The sequence below is a fragment of the Salvelinus fontinalis genome, chromosome 11 (genome assembly GCF_029448725.1).
Source record: "Salvelinus fontinalis isolate EN_2023a chromosome 11, ASM2944872v1, whole genome shotgun sequence".
NCBI lineage: Eukaryota > Metazoa > Chordata > Actinopteri > Salmoniformes > Salmonidae > Salvelinus > Salvelinus fontinalis.
This window is the reverse complement of record NC_074675.1, coordinates 29,843,074-29,867,433: the sequence shown is the minus strand read 5'-3', so window position 1 is coordinate 29,867,433 and position 24,360 is coordinate 29,843,074. Positions and strand designations below refer to the sequence as shown.

General features: G+C 43.2%; 2 protein-coding genes across 3 annotated transcripts; both read left to right on the top strand.

The window, feature by feature from the left end:
• Nucleotides 1–86: 86 nt before the first annotated feature.
• On the top strand, nucleotides 87–16,559 carry LOC129865476 (tyrosine-protein kinase SRK2-like). 2 transcript variants are annotated; one of them, XM_055938313.1, is made up of 6 exons: nucleotides 87–204; nucleotides 4,541–4,666; nucleotides 11,333–11,477; nucleotides 13,095–13,247; nucleotides 14,355–14,720; nucleotides 16,123–16,559. In XM_055938313.1, exons 2-6 carry the CDS (start codon nucleotides 4,586–4,588, stop codon nucleotides 16,299–16,301), a joined length of 924 nt encoding a protein of 307 aa, XP_055794288.1. In that variant the 5' UTR covers nucleotides 87–204; nucleotides 4,541–4,585; the 3' UTR covers nucleotides 16,302–16,559. The 2 variants fall into 2 exon arrangements, with proteins under 2 accessions (XP_055794288.1, XP_055794287.1); XM_055938312.1 differs by having other exon boundaries at nucleotides 87–239.
• A 657-nt stretch (nucleotides 16,560–17,216) lies between these two features.
• oxa1l (OXA1L mitochondrial inner membrane protein) lies at nucleotides 17,217–24,261 on the top strand. The gene is made up of 10 exons (XM_055938311.1): nucleotides 17,217–17,353; nucleotides 18,075–18,209; nucleotides 18,633–18,909; nucleotides 19,107–19,250; nucleotides 19,427–19,512; nucleotides 19,716–19,880; nucleotides 20,158–20,262; nucleotides 23,068–23,230; nucleotides 23,428–23,508; nucleotides 23,695–24,261. The coding sequence occupies exons 1-10, from the start codon at nucleotides 17,243–17,245 to the stop codon at nucleotides 23,835–23,837; spliced, it is 1,410 nt and encodes a 469-aa protein (XP_055794286.1). The 5' UTR covers nucleotides 17,217–17,242; the 3' UTR covers nucleotides 23,838–24,261.
• The last annotated feature ends 99 nt before the right edge of the window (nucleotides 24,262–24,360 follow it).

Below are 24,360 nucleotides of genomic sequence, written 5' to 3'. Positions count from 1 at the left end.
AAAACTATTTCATATTCGAGTTGTGCCTGTTTGTCACACGATATCTGGCTAGAATGGCCCCACGTGATCTCTCCTCCTCTCGCTAAGGAAAGCAAATCCTAATCCAACTGTTAGACCTGACCATCTCGTCATTATATACATTTCTCTGGCGTAATTTTAGTATGACATGAGTCTGTTGGTTGGTCTGGTCAATATTCGTCAAAGGTAATTGTAATATGGAGCGATTGGTGAATCTTCAGGTAAATGTATTATTGGGAAACCCTGAATATCCAGTGACATTGTTTGTATTTGTACCTGCTGTGTTCGACTGCAGCCTAAATATGTATCTTAATTTTTGATATTGGATGTATCCAATTTATAGCGATGGTTTACGACTCTGGGTCTGTGTTTGAAACTTGACTGGCTTGGAAACTGATCATAGAAGCGTTTTACATTGCCAATTAGCGCTTGAAACACAATTCGCAATCAAAACCTTGCGATTTTAAGATCGCTGGTATTCAATTTCCCTTTAGGTAAAAACGATGCAAATAACTTAAGACAGTGCTCATAGGAAAACGTGGTTTCCTGATGAAGTGTAAAATTAAGACTGCTTCGAATGTGGCATGAAGTAGTCTATTCCATTTAGAAGTAGACAATTATATTCCATTCGATAGAAAAAAAAGAAACCGCAAACGTTATGAAATCTGTTCAACAAAAAATCTAGCCTAGGCCTACTCAAAAACAAATTAATTCGCCTGTGACCCACCCAAAACAACAAGGCATATAGATGCAAGCTTTATTGCTCGTATATCTCACTGTCTTTACATCACTGAAAGATAAAAACATCTAAAGTGTCTAGGAGGCCCAAATTGATGTGGTTCCTGTCATGTAAAATTACTTTTCAGAAGTTTGGTTTACATCCGTGACTTTCTGTGTTGTAGCTTAAGATAAAATAATGGCTTTATTATCCCGGTGGGAACATTTGGGTTGCGGCACTGAGCATACATAAAAACACAATCAAGCATAGACAAGGACATATACTGACACGAATAGATAGAAAAGGTGCAATTAATGAGAGACCAATGATTCATCTGTACACTTTATACACTGTACACGCAGTCAACTATAATGTCACCTATAGGCCAGCCCGCCTTATTGCCACGAGACAAAGGATTGCCTGTCTCTATTTGTGATTCCTTTTGTACACTATAACGTCGCCCAGAGGGGAGGAGTAGGTTATGAGTAGGCTAGGGTTACATTCACAGAATAATACGATTATTGTGAATAGTAAGATTAATATAATAGTTCGATTTAGTCGTTTACATCCTTTGCAAGAATAACGATTTCACTAATAATCCTGTTTACATGGACACATCTGAAATCAGGCTACCTGATGGGACTTTGATAAATGCAGAAAATCGCCATTAAAAACAAACGTTCTACCACAGCGACCATGTTATTTTGGGATTTAAAGTGTATATGTGAAAACGTTTTTTAACAGGCATACTTTAATTTTTTCGAACTCACTTCACTCGCGCAATAGAAAGAAGGAAATTTACCAGCAACCGAAAAAATGCCTATTCGACACCTCCAAACACTCATGTCCCAAGGATCCCAGATAGCACTAACCTTACTGCAATACACACAAAACAGCTGAATACATTGAAGGTGCCAAGACGAGGTATTTTTTCAGTTGCATGTATCTTTTTTTGCTGACTTTTTTGGGAAGTACATACTGGCCGTGACCGCAGTAAATGACAATAGTTGATAATCGAAACCATATTTACTAGCGGGGTGGGGGTAGTGCAGTGTCATGCTAGCTGTTCCCATTGAGCCAATGACTATCCACTTAAAAGCGTGTCCATTTTAAAGCGCTTCTCGGCAGAAATATATGTATATACATATATATATATATATATATATATATACAGTGCCTAGTGAAAGTCTACACAAACCTTGCACAGGCTTCACATTATGCTGCCTTAAAATAAATGGATTACAACCTACACATTTTCAAAGTGAAAAAAAAACATTAGAAACTTTTTGAATTAATTGTTAAAAAAATTAAATGAAGATGTGTTTATTGCTTATGTCTTCACACCCCAGAGTTAATACTTGGAAGTACCTTTGGCATCCATTACAGCTGTGAAACATTTTGAATAAGATTCTAACAACTTCGCACAACTCTTACGACAACATACAGTACCAGTCAAAAGTTTGGACACACCTACTGATTCAAGGGTTTTTCTTTATTTTTACTATTTTATACATTGTAAAATAATAGTGAAGACATCAAAACTATAAAATAACACACATGCAATCATGTAGTAACTAAAAAAGTGTTAAACATATTTTATATTCTTCAAAGTATCCACAATTTGCCTTGATGACAGCTTTGCACATGCTTGGCATTCTCTCAACCAGCTTCACCTGGAATGCTTTTCCATCAGTCTTGAAGGAGTTCCCACGTGCTGAGCACTTGTTTGGTGCTTTTCCTTCACTCTGCGATCAAACTGATCCCAAACCATCTCAATTGTGTTGAGGTTGGGTGATTGTGGAGGCCAGGTCATTGGATGCAGCACTCCATCACTCTCTTTCTTGGTCAAATAGCCCTTACACAGCCTGGAGGTGTGTTGGGTCATTGTCCTGTTGAAAAACAAATGATAGTCTGACTAAGCGCAAACCAGATTGGATGGCATATCGCTGCAGAATGCTGTGGTAGCCATGCTGGTTAAGTGTGCTTTGAATTCTAAATAAATCACAGACAGTGTCACCAGCAAAGCACCCCCACACCATCACACCTCCTCCTCCATGCTTCACGGTGGGAACCACACATGCAGAGATCATCTGTTCACCTACTCTGCTTCTCACAAAGACACGGTGGTTGGAACCAAACATCTCACATTTGGACTCTTCAGACCAAAGGACAGATTTCCACCGGTCTAATGTCCATTGCTCGTGTTTCTTGGCCCAAGCAAGTCTCTCCTTCTTATTGGTGTCCTTTAGTAGTGGTTTATTTGCAGCCATTTGACCATGGGCCTGATTCACACAGTCTCCTCTGAACAGTTGATGTTAAGATGTATCTGTTACTTGAACTCTGTGAAGCATTTATTTGGGCTGCAATTTCTGAGGCAGGTAATTCTAAGGAACTTATCCTCTGCAGCAGAGGTAACTCTGGATCTTCCTTTCCTGTGGTGGTCCTCATGAGAGTCAGTTTCATCATAGCGCTTGATGGTTTTTGCAACTACACTTGAAGAAACTTTCAAAGTTCTTGACATTTTCCAAATTGACTGACCTTCATGTTTAAAAGTAATGATGGACTGCAGTTTCTCTTTGCTTATTTGAGCTGTTCTTGCCATAATATGGACTTGATCTTTTACCAAATAGGGCTATCTTCTGTATACCACCCCTACCTTGTCACAACACAACTGATTGGCTAAAATGCATTAAGAACGAAAGCAATTCCACAAATTAACTTTTAACAAGGCACACCTGTTAATTAAAATGCATTCCAGGTGACAACATCATGAAGCTGGTTGAGAGAATGCCAAGAGTGTGCAAAGCTGTCATCAAGGCAAAGGGTGGCATCAGATGACCTGGTCTCTACAATCCCCCGACCTCAACCAAATTGAGATGGTTTGGGATGAGTCGGACCGCAGAGTGAAGGATAAGCAGCCAACAAGTGCTCAGCATATGTGGAAACTCCTTCAAGACTGTTGGAAAAGCATTCCAGGTGAAGCTGGTTTAGAGAATGCCAAGAGTGTGCAAAGCTGTCATCAAGGCAAAGGGTGGCTACTTTGAAGAATCTCAAATATAAAATATATTTAGATTTGTTTAACACTGTTTTTGGTTACTACATGATTCCATATGTTATTTCATAGTTTTGATGTCTTCACTATTATTCTACAATGTAGAAAATAGTAAAAATAAAGAAAAACCCTTGAATGAGCAGGTGTATCCAAACTTTTGACTGGTACTGTATATCTATACTTTTTGTCAAAATTGCTCAACCTCAATACATTTGATAAATAAAGGTTAAATAAAAACATTTCTAAAAAATATTCAAACCATGTCTCTGATTTTCAAGCAGATTTAAATCAGGGCTGAGACTGGACCTTTTCAGGAACACTTACCACCTATTGGAAAGCCATTCTGGTGTGTCTTTGGCATAAAATTGTGTGTTTCCCACAAAAAAATACAACTCTATCCCAGGGTTACGTTTTTATACTGAACAAAATATAAAAGCAACAAGTAAAGTGTTGGTCCCATGTTTCATGAGCTGAAATAAAACAACCCAGAAATGTTCCATATGCACAAAAAGCTTATTTCTCTCAAATGTTGTGCTCATATTTGTTTACATCCCTGTTAGTGAGCATTTCTCCTTTGCCAAGAGAATCCATCCACGTGACAGGTGTGGCATATCAAGAAGCTAATTAAACAGAATTATGATTACACAAATTTCTGCAGGCCCACCCACCAACGAATTTGTTGTAAAGCTACTGATCTACATCAGCTGCCCGGTAACATAATTTGCGTTTGCTTTGTTGTCTTCAACCTTCAGGTTTGGAATCTATTCAGTAATTCCAGGCAGAGAGAAGAAAAGTGAATGATGCCAATGTCTGGAGAATTGTCCCTGGTCCTGACCTTGGGCGTGATGGTGGGGATGGCGATCCTGCTGGTTTTTCTGGTAAGAAGAGGCAGAGAGCAAACAGGAGAGAAAGGTAGACAAACGAGAACAGGATGAAGTTAGAGTGCCTATAGAAAGTCTACACCCCCTTTTGATTTCTTCACATTTGAACGTTACAAAGTAGGATTAAAATGGATCTACACAAAATGCTCTGTCAAAGTGGAAGAAATAAAATTGTAAAAATTATGAACCAAAAATAAAACACTGATAAACCTTGATTAGATAGTATACTGTACCTTAATTTAGGTAACAGTTCACCCCCCTGAGTCAATACATGTTCGAAACACCTTTGGCAGCGATTACAGCTGTGAGTTTTCTTGGGTAAGTCTCTAAGCATTGCACATCTGTATTGTGCAATATTTGCCCATTTATTATTTTTTTAAATTCTTCAAGCTCTGTCATGGTGTTGGGGAACATGGCTAGACAAGATTTTCAAGCAGATTTGTCAAAACTGTAACTTGACCATTCAGGAACATTCACTGACTACTTTATAAGCAACTCCAGTGTAGATCTGTCTGCTGAAAGGTGAATTCCTCTTCCAGTGTCTGGTGGAAAGCAGACTGAAGCAGGTTTTCCTGTAGGATTTTGCATATACTTTGCTCAATCCCGTTTCTTTTCATCCTGAAAAACACGCAGTCTTTGCCGATGTCAAGCATACCAGTGCCATGATGCAGCCACCACCATGTTTGAAAATAAGGAGGCCGTTACTTAGTTATGTGTTGTGTTGGAAATGCCTCAAACATAACGCTTTGCATTTAGGCCAAAAAGTGTATTCCTTTGCCATGTTTTTTTTCACTATTACTTTAGTGCCTTGTTATGGAATATTTATATTTTGTAAATTTTTATTCTTCTTTTCACTCCTTCATTTAGGTCATTATTGTGGAGTCACTACAATGTTGTTGATCCATCCTCAGTTTTCTCCCATCACATCCATTGAACAATGTAGCAGTTTTAAAATCACGAATGGCCTCTTGTTGACATCCCTAAGCAGTTTCCTTCCTTTCCTGCTGCTCAGTTCAGAAGGACGACTGCACCTTTTATGTGTCTGGGTGGTTTAATACATCATCCACAGCAAAATTATTAGCTTGACCATGCTTAAATATATATTAAATGTCTGATTTGTTATTGTCAGTATCGGTGTGTGGTTAAAATGACCGGAGAATGCCCCCCGAGTGGTGCAGCAGTCTAAGGCACTGCATCGAAGTGCTTGAGGTTTCACTACAGACCCAGGTTCGATCCCAGGCTGTGCCCGGGAGACTCATGAGGTGGCGCACAATTGGCCCAACGTTGTCCGGGTTAGGGGAGGGTTTGGCTGGCCCGGGATTTCCTTATCCCATCATGCTCTAGTGACTCCTTGTGGCGGGCCGGGCTCCTGCAAGCTGACCACGGTTGCCAGCTGGACGGTGTCACCTCTGCTAACACCATGCTTCGCCTTAGGGATGGTGCCAGGTTTCCTCCAGACGTGACGCTTGGCATTCAGGCCAAAGAGTTCAATCTTGGTTTCATCAGACCAGATAATATTGTTTCTCATGGTCTGAGAGTCCTTTAGGTGCCTTTTGGAAAACTCCAAGCGGGCTGTCATGTACCTTTTTTACTGAGGAGTGGCTTCCTGATTGGCCTGATTGGTGGAGTGCTGCAGAGATGGTTGTCCTTCTGGAAGGTTCTCCTATCTCCACAGAGGAACTCTGTAGCTCTGTCACAGTGACCATCGGGTTATTGGGCACCTCCCTGACCAAGGCTCTTCTCCTCCGATTGCTCAGTTTGGCCAGGTGGCCAGCTCTAGGAAGAGTCTTGGTGGTTCCAAACTGATGGACTGTGTTCTTGGGGACCTTCAATGCTGCAGACATTTTTTGTTACCCTTCCCCAGATCTGTGCTTCAACACAATCCAGTCTCTTAGCTCTACGGACAATTCCTTCAACCTCATGGCCTGGTTTTTGCTCTGACATGCACTGTCAACTGTGGGACCTTGTATAGACAAGTGTGTGCCTTTTCTAAATCAATTTCATTGACCATAGGTGGACTCCAATCAAGTTGTAGAAACATCTCAAGGATGATCAGTCGAGTCTCATAGCAAATGGTCTGAATACTTATGTAAATTAGGTATTTCAGTTTTTTATTTGTAATATATTTGCAAAAAAATTATACATCTGTTTTCGCTTTGTCGTTATGGGGTATTGTGTGTAGATGTATTTCATCCATTTTATAATAAGACTGTAATGTAAAAAAACAATGTGGGGAAAATGGAAGGGATCTGAATACTTTCCAATGCTTTGGCAATAGTGGCAACCACCAACAAACCCTGCCAATAGTGCACCTATTGCATTTATTTAGACGTGATCAGTTTATCCGGCTCCGCAGCAGACGGACAACACAAAACCAAAGGGACACAAAAAAAGCTGTTGTCTCTAAAACTTGATACTTTGGCAGTGACGGCAGTAGCCTAGTTCCGTCATGAGGAAATCCCTTCTTTTTTTATCCCCAGCTCCCTCCCCGCTTCCGCCAAACAGAAGCTGCCGGCTAGCTCGGCAATCGATATGTTGCAGGTGCGCCTCATTTAGCTACTTCTTCTTCTTTGATTTCATGGCGTTCGCACATTTTGCTTGTGTATGCCGCCACCTGCTGTGCGGTAGTGTGTGGAAGATCAGAAGTTCACTCAGGCCCCCCTTCCAGCATTGGGGAACATCCTGTGCCCTCTCTGCCGACCCCTCGCTCCCCCCACAGTTTGGGAACCACTGTGGTATACAAAAATCAAAAGGAATGGGGAAAGGAAAAAACATTGTACCACAAACTAACCCTACACATATAATATACCACTATTTCAAAAATCTATATTAATGAAAACACCCCCCCATTCCACTACTTTGACCCTAACTGATTCTACACCAGGCCGACGTTCTGGAATGACGGGACTCTTTTGTTCAACACACCTTGTAACTCGTCTCCAGTAAGACCTTGTACACCTAAGTACTTCTCTGCAGCTGCCACCACAATACCTATCTTCTGTGACTTACTCTCCATTCCTGTGGTACAGTTGATAACCATGGCAATGAATGCTAAGAATCCAACCTTACTGAAGCACAAATTTGTATCACTCTGTATTGGCCTAGGCCAACTACTCACCCTTGACCCATCATCCTCTATCTTCACTGCCTCATCATATAACACCTGTTCTACTTTGACCCTGACAACCTCAACCTGTCTCTCTCCCACTGGATACTTTTGATCCCCAGCAACATGGGCACCCCCACATTTGACACACACCGTTTTTCCCACCGATACTACACATTATTTTGTCCCATGCCCTGCTGCACACTTCTCACATCTTGGAATCTCCCTCCTACAAGCTGCTGCAACATGACCATACGCTTGGCATCTGAAACACCTTAATGGGTTCGGAATAAAATCTCTCAACGGATAACTGACATATCCTAACATGACTTTGTCAGGTAAAGACTCTGCTTCAAAACTCAAAAGGACAGACAGTGTATTCTTAGTTTCACCACACTCGCAACCGGGCTGGCGTCACATACATTGGGAATCTTCCATTTCAATTCCTCCTCCTCAACACTTAACGCCACCCCAGTAATCACTCCTTTCAAAGGCATTCTGCTCCGGAGAGAAAATTAAGTCGCAGGTGTTGTTCCCGAGGAGCGTGACGCGAAGTACCCAATTTCTTTTCTACACAGCCTGAGACTACATATGGGACAGGGATTGACTTTCTCCAAAAATGTCACTCCCACTGGTCCAGAATCATCCTTTGTGTAATATTTGTGTTGTGGAGAAATGACCAGGCAGGAGACGGGAGTACAGTTAGTTTTCGTTTAGTCAAAACCTCTCGTGCTCTACAGTTTCCCCGGGCACACTAGTGCGCATGTACATTTCCTATTAGGTGTAGTAACGTAACACTGTCGTATTACATCACTGCTTAGTAACAGCATAGTAACTAATATAAACAGATGTAGATCCCAGATACTACACTTTGCATGACCGTCGGGGCGAGGCTCGGACTCAGAGGTCTTCATCGTCACTCTCGTCGGGTTCAATTTATGAGACATTAGAGACAGCAGAGTACGGTTTGTGCTTGGCGCCATTATTCCTCAATACACATCTTCACTTGGCTCTTCTCCTTCTTCCTCGCTGTCCATTACCACATCTATCCGTTCACAAAGCTCATGCCACACCTTCATCCACGGTATTGCTTACAGAACGCACACTGATGGCCCTTCTCCAATACCCAACTTCTGTTCCTTAGCTCAATTTATTAGTCTGGCCATCTCTGGCCTCTCGATGCTCGCAAAATGTGGGCTACTCTGCCCCCTTAATTAGCTACACTTCCCTGTGTCTCCTATCATCCTATGAAAAGACCATGGCTAGAAGGGATCCAGCTTTTGTCAAATTAACATCAGATTTGTCTTTTCGTAGCAGGATAGGAGAATTTACATAGCAGGTAAGAATAATTAACATAGCAGGTTAGGAGAATTAAGTTAAGATTAGGGTTAGCGAAAATGCAATTTAAAAAAATTATTTGACGTTAATTTGACAAAAGCTGGATCCGTCTTAGCCATGACCCTATGACACATATCTGTGCAATGTTCAAATCAAATTTTATTTGTCACATACACATGGTTAGCAGATGTTAATGCGAGTGTAGCGAAGTGCTTGTGCTTCTAGTTCCGACCATGCCGTAATATCTAACAAGTAATCTAACCTAACAATTTTACAACAACTACTTTATACACACAAGTGTAAAGGAATGAATAAGAATATGTACATAAAAATATATGAATGAGCGATGGCCGAACGGCATAGGCAAGATGCAGTAGATGGTATAGAGTACCATCTATACATATATATATATATATATATATATATATGAGATGAGTAATGTAGAGTATGTAAATATATACATATGAGATGAGTAATGTAGGGTATGTAAACATTATATAAAGTGCCATTGTTTAATCCATTTTTTCATTATTAAAGTGGCTAGAGATGAGTCAGTATGTTGGCAGCAGCCACTCAATGTTAGTGATGGCTGTTTAACAGTCTGATAGCCTTGAGATAGAAGCTGTTTTTCAGTCTCTCGGTCCCCGCTTTGATGCACCTGTACTGACCTCGCCTTCTGGATGATAGCGGTGTGAACAGGCAGTGGCTCGGGTGGTTGTTGTCCTTGATGATCTTTTTGGCCTTCCTGTGACATCGGGTGGTGTAGGTGTCCTGGAGGGCAAGTAGTTTGCCCCCGGTGATGCGTTGTGCAGACCGCACTACCCTCTGGAGAGCCTTATGGTTGTGGGCGGAGCAGTTGCCGTACCAGGCGGTGATACAGCCCAACAGGATGCTCTCGATTGTGCATCTGATAAAGTTTGAGTGTTTTTGGTGACAAACCAAATTTCTTCAGCCTCCGGAGGTTGAAGAGGCGCTGCTGCGCCTTCTTCACCACGCTGTCTCTGTGGGTGGACCATTTCAGTTTGTCCGTGATGTGTACGCCGAGGAACTTAAAACTTTCCACCTTCTCCACTACTGTTCCGTCGATGTGGATAGGGGGCTGCTCCCTCTGCTGTTTCCTGAAGTCCACGATCATCTCCTTTGTTTTGTTGACATTGAGTGTGAGGTTATTTTCCTGACACCACACTCCGAGGGCCCTCACCCCCTCCCTGTAGGCCGTCTTGTCGTTGTTGGTAATCAAGCCTACCAATGTAGTGTCGTCTGCAAACTTGATGATTGAGTTGGAGGCGTGCATGGCCACGCAGTCATGGGTGAACAGGGAGTACAGGAGAGGGCTGAGAACGCACTCTTGGAGGGAATAATTACCTTATTACTGTAGGGGATTCCTCTGAAAAGTTATTGTGGTCAACAGACAGGGCAAAATTACTATACCAAAAACAATAGTGTTTCAAACACACCTACAGTGCTTGGACCCGTAATGGCACTCGCCAGTTTTAGTTTAATTTCCTTATTCTGTAAATAATCTGTGCAAGGGGCCTCCTGAGTGGCGTAGCGCAGTGTTGCGGTGTCACTACAGGCTGGGGTTCGATCCCAGTCCCATAGGGCGGTGCACAATTGGCCCAGCATCGTCCGGTTTGGAGGAGGGTTTGGCCGGGGGGGGCTTTACTTGGCTCATCGCGCTCTAGCAGCTCCTTGTGGCAGGCCGGGCGCCTGCAGGCTGACCTCGGCCATCAGTTGAACTGTGTTTCCTCTGACACATTGGTTCAGCTGGCTTCTGGGTAAAGCAGGTGGGTGTTAAGAAGTCCGGCTTGGCGGGTCATGTTTTAGAGGACGCATGACTCGACCTTCGACCTCTCCCGAGCCCGTTGGGGAGTTGCAGCAATCCCGAAACTGGGGAGAAAAAAATACACCCTTTTTTTCATTTATTTTTTATGTGCAAGACCATGCCATGTCTTGGCATGTTTTATTTGTTTATATTTAGAGAGGAAGCAGCCTTGAGATTTTGAATTTAAACCCAGATTAAACATATTTCCACTGAAACTATGATTTGAGAATCTTGAAGTTGATATTTCACTACATGGGCCTTTAATAATGAGGTTGGTATACTGATGGAACCTACAGAGGACAGGTTACATTTGTAAGGTATGTTAGGTGACTCAAATTGCAGTCTGATCTGCTGATAATCTGTTTTTTTATGTATTTCTTGTCTCCCTTCACAGTTTAGGCAGACTGGCTCTACGGACCCCTGGGAGATTAACCGCAGCGCTATAAAACTGGGGAAGAGGCTGGGCGAAGGTTACTTTGGAGTGGTCTATCAAGGCCTCTATAACAACACTCCAGTTGCAGTGAAGACCCTTAGACGTGGTAAACACCTGGGACAAGTTTTTCCAAAAATCTGCATAAGACTGATCTGGATTCTGTAATTATCCTCTATTTGTCAATCCAGGATCAGATCAATCAGATTTTTTTGCCAGATTTTCAGAAAAGAATGGGATAGGATCCTTCTGATCCAGATACCACAATATCATGTTGATACCACAATATCATCAATATCATGTACACTGTCATAGAGAAACAGAGATGAGTAAACTACATAAAAACACAACATTTAAAGACCCCTTCAGCTATTTTTGTACTTTTCTCATTGAAAAACAATATCCCAAGTATAAATACAGTAATTTACACACACTTGAGGGTAAAGAAAATATATGTTTGGAGAATTTTTTTTTTTTTGTTGTTGACACAACTGCCAAATTCAAGGAGTTGGTCTGATGGGTCCACTGTTGTGTCATCGACATCCCTCCCTGCTTCCAGGAACAGAGGCGTGCTAGCGGCGTCACTACAGACCCGAGTTTGATCCCGGGCTGTATCACAACCAGCCGGGATCGGGAGTCCCATAGGGCGACGCACAATTGGCCCAGCGTCTTCCGGGTTAGGGGAGGGTTTGGCCGTGGGGCCTTTACAATTAGGCCATCATTGTAAATAAGAATTTGCTCTTAACTGACTTGACTAGTTAAATAAAAAAACTATTCTAAGATTTAATCCAATCTGATTGCCAAAATACGATTAGAAAAGTTGTAAAAAACTGAGCCCAGGTATCTTTGCTGCAGCTTTTGCTATCTGACTTGTGGACGGGTAAAGCTTGCATGTCAAAATATCAATCCCTTGTTTGTACAATTGTCATTTTGCTAATATTTATCAGTAATACTCTCTAATTCTACTGTACCTTAAGGTGGCATGGCTATATTGCATTTTGTTTGTATTTGCAGACATGCAGCTGTACACAGGTTTTGCCATCGCTTAGGCAACGTTAATTTGCTATCCGAGTGACGCAAACATTAGTCAATGTGGGGCCCCTGCATAATGGCCATGATTACCACAATTTTGAGATAGCTGGTTAGCCTAATGTAACACCTACAGCAGTGATTCCCAAACATTTTCGACCCTTACACAGGCCCCCCCTCTTCATCGCTGGGGAACATCCCCCGCGTGCCATGTCTATTTCTATAGATACAAGCACTGTCCATGATGACAAAAAAACGGTCACACCCCCCTTGTTGGCAGAGAGAAGGTTTAAAGCAGGTTTAAAGATTATTTCCTGCAAATCTATACATTTGCCATGAGGTGGAGAAATGTCTTTGCCGTTTTAAAGCTAATTTCCTGCAATTCTACACATTTTGCCATGTCTTATGTGTGTTCATGTGATATCTGAGTGACTCAAACATTACGACAAAGTCAATGGGCTAGAAATGGTTAGCTGTCATGGGCTAGTTGATCTGGACATTTCTGACAAGTTATAAATGGCTCTCTAAGGTCTGCAATGACTGACAAGAGAAACTGCTGATGCGCTACTAATTTGAAAATTGCACCTTGTGTTTTCGACTATTACAACTGTCAAGAGTAAGTTGAAAGCCCGAGTTCCTTAAAAAAAAATCCATTAAGAAAAATAAACAACCTTTATTTCCTCATTTCCTCTCATAGGCACCATGGACCCTCGGGACTTCCTGAAAGAGGCCCAGATCATGAAGACTATGGAGCATCCCAACCTCATCCGGCTCTTGGCTGTCTGCACTAAAGAACCCATCTACATCATCACTGAGCTAATGAAGAACGGAAGTCTGCTGGATTACCTGAGTAAGAGTACACTGTCGTATGAACCAGCCAAGCCCTGCAGTACAAGCCCAGGAGTTTTTCCTAATTATATGACATATTATCGCATCAGAAAAATCTAAGGGCTGTAGTCTATAACTTTCTATCAAATCAAATTTCATTTGCCGAATACAACAGGTGTAAACCTTACCGTTAAATGCTTACTTACAAGTCCTTAACCAACAATGCAGTTCAAGGAATAGAGTTAAGAAAATATTTACAAAATAAAGTAAAACATTTAATAAAAAGTAACACCATAAAATAACGATACTATATTTTATTTAACAAGGCAAGTCAGTTAAGAACAAAATCTTATTTACAATGACGGCCTCCGGCCAAACCCAGACGACGCTGGGCCAATTGTGCGCTGCCCTACGGGACTTCCAATCACGGCCGGATGTGATACAGCCTGGATTCGAACCAGGTACTATAGTGACGCCTCTTGCACTGAGATGCAGTGCCTTAGACCGCTGCACCACTCGGGAGCCCAGGGGGTACCGGTACCGAGTCAATGTGCGGGGGTACAGGTTAGTCGAGGTAATTTGTACATGTAGGTAGAGGTAAAGTGACTATGCATAGATAATAAACAGCGAGTAGCAGCAGTGTCAAAACAAAGAACAAAGAGGGAGGATCAATGTAAATAGTCCGGGTGGCCATTTGATTAATTGTTAAGCAGTCTTATGGTTTGGGGGTAGAAGCTGTTAAGGAGCCTTTTGGACGTAGACTTGGCGCTCCGGTACCGCTTGCCGTGCGGTAGCAGAGTCTATGACTTGGGCGACTGGAGTCTCTGACAATTTTATGGACCTTCCTCTGACACCGCCTGGTATAGAGGTCCTGGATGCTATGTTATAGTTATCAGGTCACATGGCCAGTAAAACTCCTGCCGTTACTTAAAACCTCTCTCAAATATGGTACACAAACTATAGGACATTTTCAACAAGTGTAGAACTTTTCAACCATTTTTGTGTACCAACAGTTAAAATATGAGCTTTCATACTTCCACCGGTTCCTTTCCAAATTTGATTGTGAAAATTCTACCTACCCATCATGTCATTTTATCTCATCATTGTGCTTTCCTTCCCTGTTCCACAGAGGTCAGGGTTGGAAGGCTACATTTATATGACCAGATTGAGATGGCAGCCCAAGTGGCTTCTGGGATGGCTTATCTGGAGATGAAGAATTACATCCACAGGGACCTGGCAGCCAGGAATGTGCTGGTCGGCGAGAACAACGTCTACAAGGTGGCTGACTTTGGCCTTGCCAGGGTCTTACAAGCCACACCAATGCTTTCCAATCAGACCAAAATGTATTATATATCTGTAGGGAAAGCGATATTCCCTTTGAGATGGACGGCTCCTGAGGCCATCGCCAACGAGAGGTTCACCATCAAGTGTGACGTGTGGTCCTTCGGAATCTTGCTGTATGAGATCATGACCTTTGGGGAGATTCCCTATCCAAGTAAGACTTTCATATTTACGATTTCAACTCCACATCTCTAGTTAAGAGTATACACTGAGTATACCAACCATTAGGAACACCTTCCTAATATTGAGTTTAACCTGTCTTCTCCCGTTCATCTATTGTAAAAACAATTTGTTGCTAAATCCGGAGAAATTACGGGCCATGTAAAACAAACTGTAGGTCACCAAATCTGTCTAGAAGGACCACGTAAAAATGGTTGGCTGGTATGCCCTCACCCATCCTCACCCGCTATGTACTTCTAACGGATTGGTTTGGTTCTGCCCACTACAGTGCTGTCCGCTCAGAACATGATGTTGAGGCCCATACTGAACACTTGGTCACCACCACACTCACACAGCCACAGCTGTTTCCATTGGAAGATGTTGTATGATCGTGGTAATCCGAATGACTTGGAATCTTATTGTTGTGGTGTATAAGACAAAGAGATGAACGCATGTAAACAGTAGAGGTTAAAGGTTAAAGGTTATAACTATGCAATATACATATATGTACATGAACATGTCTATAAAGGGCTATAAACACAGCATCAATATGAACATAAACTTAAACATTCACCTCTTGGAGAGCGAGAGAGAGAGAGAGAGACCAATTACTTGGATTGACAAAGGGTCAATATTTATAGCACGCTCTCTCTCCAGCCTTGTGTGAGAATTTGCCAGGCTGAGACCTTAACAGATCTGCCCTGGCGCCACAGGTTGGTAAATTACTCTGTGCATGAGCAAGCTCCAAGAACTGTCTGGGATGACTCTAGAAGCTCACCCATGGCAGCGAAATAAAACCCCTTAATATGGGAAGCCATCCCAGAAGCCACTTGGGATGCCATCTCAATCTGGTCATATAGGCGTAGCCTTCTATGGAAAATGCTGTGGGAGCGTGTGCATGCGAAAGACTATGTTTACCAATACAACAATTAAACCACTTCTGCAAAAGTACTTGTGCAACCAATGCAATAACACTTCTGGCAGTACGGAATACTACTACATACAGTAAACAAGAGGCAAAGCAGTATTGGCAACTCTAACATTAAAGAATAGGAACAGCCATAAAGTAGAACATGTCTGAAAGTTATCAAAGTAACAGTAAGTAATTAGTGGTAATTACCTATTATTACACTGCATGTAAAACCCCCAATAAACCCCCCATGCAACTTACATTTCGATACGCGCACAACATTCAGATATTCGTGGTACTGTCGACAATAAAAAGTTATCCGAAACATGCGTGTTCTCCCTTCGGACGACAATAAAACTCTGACCTGAGTGGGCGGGTGCAGTTTCTATCTACTCTTTTTACGCTGCGCTACATGCCCCAAGTTTGATTGTTTTACTGTCTGAGATCAGTTGCATTACACTATAACTAGTTCATCTTATTGTTTCAGACATGACCAACTGCCAGGTGAAACAGATGGTTCCCAATGGGTACAGGATGCCTTGCCCTGTTGAGCACTACTGTTCCGAAGACATGTACAAGATCATGTGGGACTGCTGGGAGGAGAATAAATATGACAGGCCCACTTTCAATACTCTGAAAATGAGGCTGAGGAACGTTAGCGGTTGAAGGTTTATGTAATCATTCTTGAGTATCGATTAAATAGCAGTAATTAAATGTTAGTCTTGTTTCTCAGCCCTGTCATCTCTTTTTGAGAGTCTGGAATGTTCCTTAGTCTCGAGTAACACACAACACTATCTTAAAGTGCTACCATGACCACATAGCTGGTTTTACTGACTGTACTGTGAAGGGATAAAAGTTGATGTCATCTCTGCAGTCTTCAGACATGCTATATGCTTCCACATTAAAACTTTTCTTATGCCTTTACACCATTGTCCGATTTCATCTTTGATTCTACACTTACATAAGAATAAGAAAATTCCCAACACTAGTAGTACAGTATACTTACTAACTAGCTTAAACTCTGTAGCCTAGAATCTGGCCACACTGAATATCTCTCAATTTCACTATTACTTCACCTCAGTGTAGATTCCAGGTTATGCTTGAAAAAAAATGTCAAAGTAGTAAATAATGGCATCTGGTTATCTTCCCTGGTTCTTTATTGGTAACACTACCCTTTATAAGGGTTTATAAGGGTCATAGATAGTTAATAACAATGAAAGATGTCCATCATAACCTTATACAACACAGGAAAGTTACAGATTAAAAACAGTCTTGACAATAGTTTTTTTGACTGATGAGAGAAAACAAAGTAATGTAGTCTAATGGGCTACAACAGTTGAAATGAGCTCATGCATTTATTAAGTTATATTCTCAAGAATCAATGGGTACATATCGTTAATGTACAAGTCCAAAAATAGATTTATCTACTGCTGATTGCCCCTTTAACAGTAAGATTCATATCGGCCCACATAGGTTTCGTGTGAATAAAATATAGGCCTACTAGCTAGTTTTAATTTATATTAAAATGCGTTTAAGGATAATACGAACTTGGTAAGACCATGTACGCTTTCCGTACCAACATTTTTTTTTTTACTAACAATTCCAACATGGCTGCGATCAGGAGTGGGGTGACTCCGGGTTGTCTAACAAGATGTTTTTTAAGACAAAGTGGAATATCAAGTGCAGGCAACCCTTCATTTACAGAGAGATGGAACCAGGTTTGACTTGTGCTCTTGAATTCGTGTGTTTGTCTGGCATCAAGCAGTAACAGCGATTCTAAACAGCACGCAAAGCGTGACTTTGACAATGTCCAGCTAACGTTAGCTAGCAAGTGAATTCAAATTTGTATCAACATCTAGCTACATGCTACACACAGGAATCGGGGAATATGGTTGTTCGCATGTATGCATACAACATTGTTGATAGCTGATCGGGTCACCTGTCTACATACACAATTTGACATGTCCAGACAGTCAATTATGACATGCTAGCTAGTTAGCTGGTAGCTAACGTTAGCTTGTTACCGGCTGAAATGGGAACGCTAACGTTAGCTTTCTATGAATGATACAGCCTTGATAACACCTACCAGTGATATGTATACATTTATATGACAAGTAAGCAATAACGTTGTGTATGAGCCTTCATTAGCCCCCAAGTCAATATATTTCTTGAGATTTGGTGATTATTCCGTTAGACTATTGAAACAAATCACAATACAGCTCTCTTAGCTAGAAATATGTAACGTTACTATTGAGTCTATTGACTCTGTTGCAATTGCTGCTGCATTGTCAAAGTCAACCTATCCTGCAATAAGTCACACAGTGAAGTGGACCACAAAGTAGCAGTGTATCTTCACCTGAAGGTTGTAACATGCGATTGTTGTTCGTGTACTGTAGCTCATTGTAGCCATTCGTGTTATTGTGCCCCCCTTCTAAACAGAGGTTTCTACAGAGATCCCATCTTCACACAGTAATAGAATGCAGGAGTCCTACAACTAGAGCTGTTCTCGGTCGACGTCACAATGGAAGGTTATTATTGGTCAGCGCGGTGTCCGTCAGGCACAACGGCTCACAGGTGAGTCGGTGTCAATGTACAATACAGTGTTGGCGTTCCTGCCTGACTACATTACAGACGTTGCATTACATCAACCAATGGTTGTGTGCAACGTCATTGACTGCAGTTGGGCATCATATTGCTATATCATATGATGTGGAAAGCTGATAGGTTAAAAACTTATTCAAGCATTGTGAGATCTGGCAGGCGTCTGCAGTGTAGTCAGGCAGGAACAACCAAGTAAAGTATTTTAGAACATTACATCAGAGGATGCTCTGGTTATTACACCTTGATAAATTGCCTGGAAAGTTGATAAATTTGGTCAAAATCTAAGACACTTACACTGGGAGAATAGTTTGTCCTGTCCCGTTGGAAATCCTTCCACCTGGTGTGTGAAAGAGATGATCACCACCATATAAAATAAAAGCTATGTTATATTTTCAGGTCCCAAGTGAAAGTATTCCTACGGCAACTCCAGTGCTGGAAGCATCCATTGCCAGCCCTGTCATCGTTGACCCCGCCTCTACTATCACACAGCCAATCGCCGAGCAGGTGTTAGAGTCTGCACCAACCGCAGTGGATATTCTGCAGGGGGTGGGAGCAGAGCTGAGCCTGTCAGAGCTGGGCTTGGGAAGCGCCACTCCTGTTGGCCTGGTCCAGAACCTACTGGAGTTCATGCATGTGGACATTGGGATGCCGTGGTGGGGAGCCATTGTCGTAGGTGAGGAAGCCTCATCATCAGAACTCTCACTGTGGTTTGCCTCAGCCGGTCTAGCTTATTAAAGTCACCAGACTTCAGTCAGCTATTCACAGAGAGATGTTTGGTCGTAAGAGGCTTTTGCTATCTATTCTGAGTTTTCTTATGTCCATTTCTGTTTCTCTCCTACAAATTCACTAAAACACACACACACACCCCAGGCACAGTGCTGGCTCGCATCATGGTGTTCCCGGTCATCGTGAAGGGTCAGAGGGAGGCGGCCAAGCTGAACAACGTTATGCCAGAGATGACTAAACTCACCAACAAGATGAACGAGGCCAAACAGAGTGGAAACAAGTTCGACTGTTAGTATTCTCTCTTTCTTTCTTTACTGCTCAACTCATTTCCATTTCATGACTCATCTGGATCATCCCTCTGCATTTATCCACTATGTAACTCCTCGTTCGTGTCACATTGTAACTCAGTTTTAGTGTGCGATGTCACCCTCAGTTTCAAGGTAATATGTCTGTGTGTCTCCTAGTTGCTAAGGCGTACTCTGACCTGACCATGTTCCAGAAGAAACATGACGTCAACCCTCTCCGTGGCTTCCTCGTCCCTTTGGTGCAGGTAAATTACAGCGCTCTGTCTCTCTCGCTTGCTCTCTCTCCATCTCTCGCTCTCGCTCTCCGTCTCTCGCTCTCTCTCTCTCTCCATCTTTCTCTCTCTCTCTGCTATCTATAGTATCTCCTCCTCAATGTTTTATGCTTTGTCAATGTTTTTACACCTCTGTCACTACCCCCCACTCTCTATCTCCCCGTCCTCCTTTCCAGACTCCAGTCTTCATCTCCTTCTTCATCGCTCTCAGAAAGATGTCCTACCTCCCTGTCCCCAGTATGCAGACAGGAGGTTGCTTGTGGTTCTTAGACCTCACAGCAGCAGACCCTTTCTACATCCTCCCCATTGCTGTGACCGGAACCATGTTCGCTATACTGGAGGTATGGTAATGGTGTTGCCGCATCTACTAGGAAAGTATCTTCTAGTAGTCAGCTGATGATTTTAGAGGCCAGCTGTATTGATCCTGAAAAATAAGCTGTCTTGATTTTAATTCATAAAATGGACACTCAAATTGACAATTTAAAAAAAAAAATGTTTTATTGAATCATGGAAGAATATGAATAATATTGTCACTGATTACATTGTATTTACATTGGAATAACAGTATTGAGCCTAAATAACACCTACCTGTTGTCTGTTTGCCTGTCTTCTCCTCAGCTGGGGGCAGAGTCTGGTGTGGACAACCCTAACCTGAAAGCCATGAAGACAGTGTTCAGAATCATGCCCTTCGTCATCCTCCCTCTCACCATTAACTTTCCCACGGTCAGTCTCTCGCACGCTCTCTCTACCTCCTCTCCCTCGCACTTTATCTGCTCCAGTTAATAAAGTAGCTTAAAAATAGCATTTTCTGCTGCTTCCCTCACTCGGACAGGGCCTGGATCCGACCAGGTCTTTACAGAACGGGTGTAGTTGTCCTTTGGACCGTTCGGAACTGGTCTCTATATTAATTATATATATACACTACTCAAAAAAATTAAGGGAACACTTAAACAACACAATGTAACTCCAAGTCAATCACACTTCTGTGAAATCAAACTGTCCACTTAGGAAGCAACACTGATTGACAATAAATTTCACATGCTGTTGTGCAAATGGAATAGACAACAGGTGGAAATTATAGGCAATTAGCAAGACACCCCCAATAAAGGAGTGGTTCTGCAGGTGGTGACCACAGACCACTTCTCAGTTCCTATGCTTCCTGGCTGATGTTTTGGTCACTTTTGAATGCTGGCGGTGCTTTCACTCTAGTGGTAGCATGAGACGGAGTCTACAACCCACACAAGTGGCTCAGGTAGTGCACCTCATCCAGGATGGCACATCAATGCGAGCTGTGGCAAGAAGGTTTGCTGTGTCTGTCAGAATAGTGTCCAGAGCATGGAGGAGCTACCAGGAGACAGGCCAGTGCATCAGGAGACGTGGAGGAGGCCGTAGGAGTGCAACAACCCAGCAGCAGGACCGCTACCTCCGCCTTTGTGCAAGGAGGAGCAGGAGGAGCACTGCCAGAGCCCTGCAAAATGACCTCCAGCAGGCCACAAATGTGCATGTGTCTGCTCAAACGGTCAGAAACAGACTCCATGAGGGTGGTATGAGGGCCCGACGTCCACAGGTGGGGGTTGTGCTTACAGCCCAACACCGTGCAGGACGTTTGGCATTTGCCAGAGAACACCAATATTGGCAAATTCGCCACTGGCGCCCTGTGCTCTTCACAGATGGAAGCAGGTTCACACTGAGCACGTGACAGACGTGACAGAGTCTGGAGAACGTGGAGAACGTTCTGCTGCCTGCAACATCCTCCAGCATTGGGGCCTCCCGGGTGGCGCAGTGGTCTAGGGCACTGCATCGCAGTGCTAACTGCGCCACCAGAGTCTCTGGGTTCGCGCCCAGGCTCTGTCGCAGCCGGGCGCGACCGGGAGGTCCGTGGGGCGACGCACAATTGGCATAGCGTCGTCCGGGGTAGGGAGGGTTTGGCCGGTAGGGATATCCTTGTCTCATCGCGCTCCAGCGACTCCTGTGGCGGGCCGGGCGCAGTGCGCGCCAACCAAGGGGGGCCAGGTACACGGTGTTTCCTCCGACACATTGGTGCGGCTGGCTTCCGGGTTGGAGGCGCGCTGTGTTAAGAAGCAGTACGGCTGGTTGGGTTGTGCTTCGGAGGACGCATGGCTTTCGACCTTCGTCTCTCCCGTGCCCGTACGGGAGTTGTAGCGATGAGACAAGGTAGTAATTACTAGCGATTGGATACTACGAAAATTGGGGAGAAAATGGGATAAAAAAAAATAAAAAAAAAACATCCTCCAGCATGACCGGTTTGGCGGTGGGTCAGTCATGGTGTGGGGTGGCATTTATTTGGGGGGCCGCACAGCCCTCCATGTGCTCGCCAGAGGTAGCCTGACTGCCATTAGGTACCGAGATGAGATCCTCAGACCCCTTGTGAGACCATATGCTGGTGCGGTTGGCCCTGGGTTTCTCCTAATGCAAGACAATGCTAGACCTCATGTGGCTGGAGTGTGTCAGCAGTTCCTGCAAGAGGAAGGCATTGATGCTATGGACTGGCCTGCCCCTTCCCCAGACCTGAATCCAATTGAGCACATCTGGGACATCATGTCTCGCTCCATCCACCAACGCCATGTTGCACCACAGACTGTCCAGGAGTTGGCGGATGCTTTAGTCCAGGTCTGGGAGGAGATCCCTCAGGAGACCATCCGCACCTCATCAGGAGCATGCCCAGGCGTTGTAGGGAGGTCATACAGGCACGTGGAGGCCACACACACTACTGAGCCTCATTTTGAGGACATTACATCAAATGTTTTAAGGACATTACATCAAAGTTGGATCAGACTGTAGTGTGGTTTTCCACTTTAATTTTGAGTGTGACTCCAAATCCAGACCTCCATGGGTTGATAAATTTGATTCCCATTGATAATTTTTGTGTGATTTTGTTGTCAGCACATTCAACTATGTAAAGAAAAAAGTATTTAAGAAGAATATTTCATTCATTCAGATCTAGGATGTGTTATTTTAGTGTTCCCTTTATTTTTTGAGCAGTGTATATATTTTAGATATACTGGGTCCAGGTGGGAAAGTCCCAGGTCTATTTCGAGGAATGGGCTCAACATTTTGGACCCGTGAAGACCTGTACGCTCTCTCTCGCTCCCCCCTGTGGCGATATCATAATATTACGTCACATCCTCAACAAACAACAACATGTATTTAGGAGCACTGGATACGTTTTTTCATTTAATTGTTATTCAACCATGATTTATCCAGGTTAGTCTCGTTGGGGTTAAAATGCAGTAGGGTCAATGTGTCTGTCTGACTGAGCATCATAGAACCTTTTATTTATCCAGGTTAGTCTCGTTGAGGTAAAACCCCAGCAGGTTCGCTGTGTTACAGGTCTGTCTATTTGACTGAGCACCTCTGCTTGCTTTTTGTGGTCTAGGCCGGGGGATTACTATAAAAGCACTTTGTGACAACTGCAGATGTAAAAAGGGATTTATAAATACATTTCATTGATATGTTTCTCTCCTCTCTGTACCCCCCCCCCCCCCCCCCCCCCCCCCCCCCCCCCAGGCGGTGTTTACATACTGGATGACGTCCAACTGCTTCTCCCTGGCCCAGGTGGCCCTGCTCAAACACCCCCTAGTCAGACAGAAGCTGAGGATCCCAGAGAGGGTCGAACACCCTACCTCCGCCCTGCCCCAGAACGACGGCTTCTTCGAGACCATCAAGAAGGGTGGGTGTGGTGGGACTGATGGGGATGTGTCATGGAGTCACCTGTCAAAATATGATTCTCTTTTGTGGTTGGATTTGCTTTTTTCTCTGCCTCTATTTTCCTCTCTCTCTTTCTCCCCCTTCATTTCTTTTCACTCAGACACAGATTCTCCTCTTTCCCCCCCTTTTTTTAAACACGGTTATCTGTCCCTCCTATAGGCTGGAAGAATGCTCAGCTTGCCCAGCAGTTGGAGGAGAGGGAGAGGAGGATCAAGAACCACCTGGATATTGCATCAAAAGGTAAGACACCGGTGCCTTTTTACCCCGCCACAACCCCTTTCTTAGATCAACAATTTTTACATTTACTGTATTTTACTTGCCTCCTAAATGGAATGTTTTAACATCCGCTTTGATACATTTAGAAATATGCTTTTGTTTCTCTGTAGTGGATTTTTATTTAGCTTAATGTTTTTGCTCTCCAACCAGGTCCATTGAGACAGACCTTCACTCACAACCCTCTACAGCAGTCAACACCATCCATTGCAGCAACAACCAAGTCAGCCAAAGCTAAACAAGCCTCCCCGGCAACCGGTGGTAAGAAGAGGCCATGGGAGGAGACTATTGGTTGAAGAAGAGCAACGGACAGTTTGAAGGCCCAATGAATTATGTGTTCATATTTATTGAGAGAGAAGTGTGTGGAGGGATTGGTTCGACAGGACATGGGCACGCAGGGTTTGTCATAAATGTATTAAATAAAGAGCAAAGTTCTGTGTACATTATGACGACCTGAATTCTGATTTGAAAACAGGAAATCGTATAGTTGATTATATCCATTGGAATGACTGCAATGGAATTATTACAACCAGAGTCGTAATATATATACACACACACACACACACACACAATTGACTGTCCCCGCTGTGCTGTTTTATTTCTGATAGGTTTTGAAAACTAAGAAGCTAAAGCAGATCCAATTTGTTGACACCACTACACAGTTGACTTGGATACACATCCTGAATGCTAATCAATAAAAGTGTTAAATTCGCTGCTCTATTTTGCTTGTTTACAGCGGATCATTTCATAGGGATTTGTCGGCGGCGGTCTCCTATTGTTACGTAAAACATTTACAAAAATAAAGGCGCTAACATGGCA

What these genes read in the sequence shown, in the direction of transcription:
- oxa1l (XM_055938311.1), top strand. Translation starts at nt 17,243, where the DNA reads ATGGCTGCGATCAGGAGTGGGGTGACTCCGGGTTGTCTAACAAGATGT. An exon ending in TCCTCGTCCCTTTGGTGCAG is followed by an intron (nt 19,513 to 19,715) that starts GTAAATTACAGC and finishes CCTCCTTTCCAG; the next exon opens with ACTCCAGTCTTCATCTCCTT. An exon ending in CCATGTTCGCTATACTGGAG is followed by an intron (nt 19,881 to 20,157) that starts GTATGGTAATGG and finishes TCTTCTCCTCAG; the next exon opens with CTGGGGGCAGAGTCTGGTGT.
- LOC129865476 (XM_055938313.1), top strand. Translation starts at nt 4,586, where the DNA reads ATGATGCCAATGTCTGGAGAATTGTCCCTGGTCCTGACCTTGGGCGTG. An exon ending in CGATCCTGCTGGTTTTTCTG is followed by an intron (nt 4,667 to 11,332) that starts GTAAGAAGAGGC and finishes CTCCCTTCACAG; the next exon opens with TTTAGGCAGACTGGCTCTAC. An exon ending in AGTGAAGACCCTTAGACGTG is followed by an intron (nt 11,478 to 13,094) that starts GTAAACACCTGG and finishes TTCCTCTCATAG; the next exon opens with GCACCATGGACCCTCGGGAC.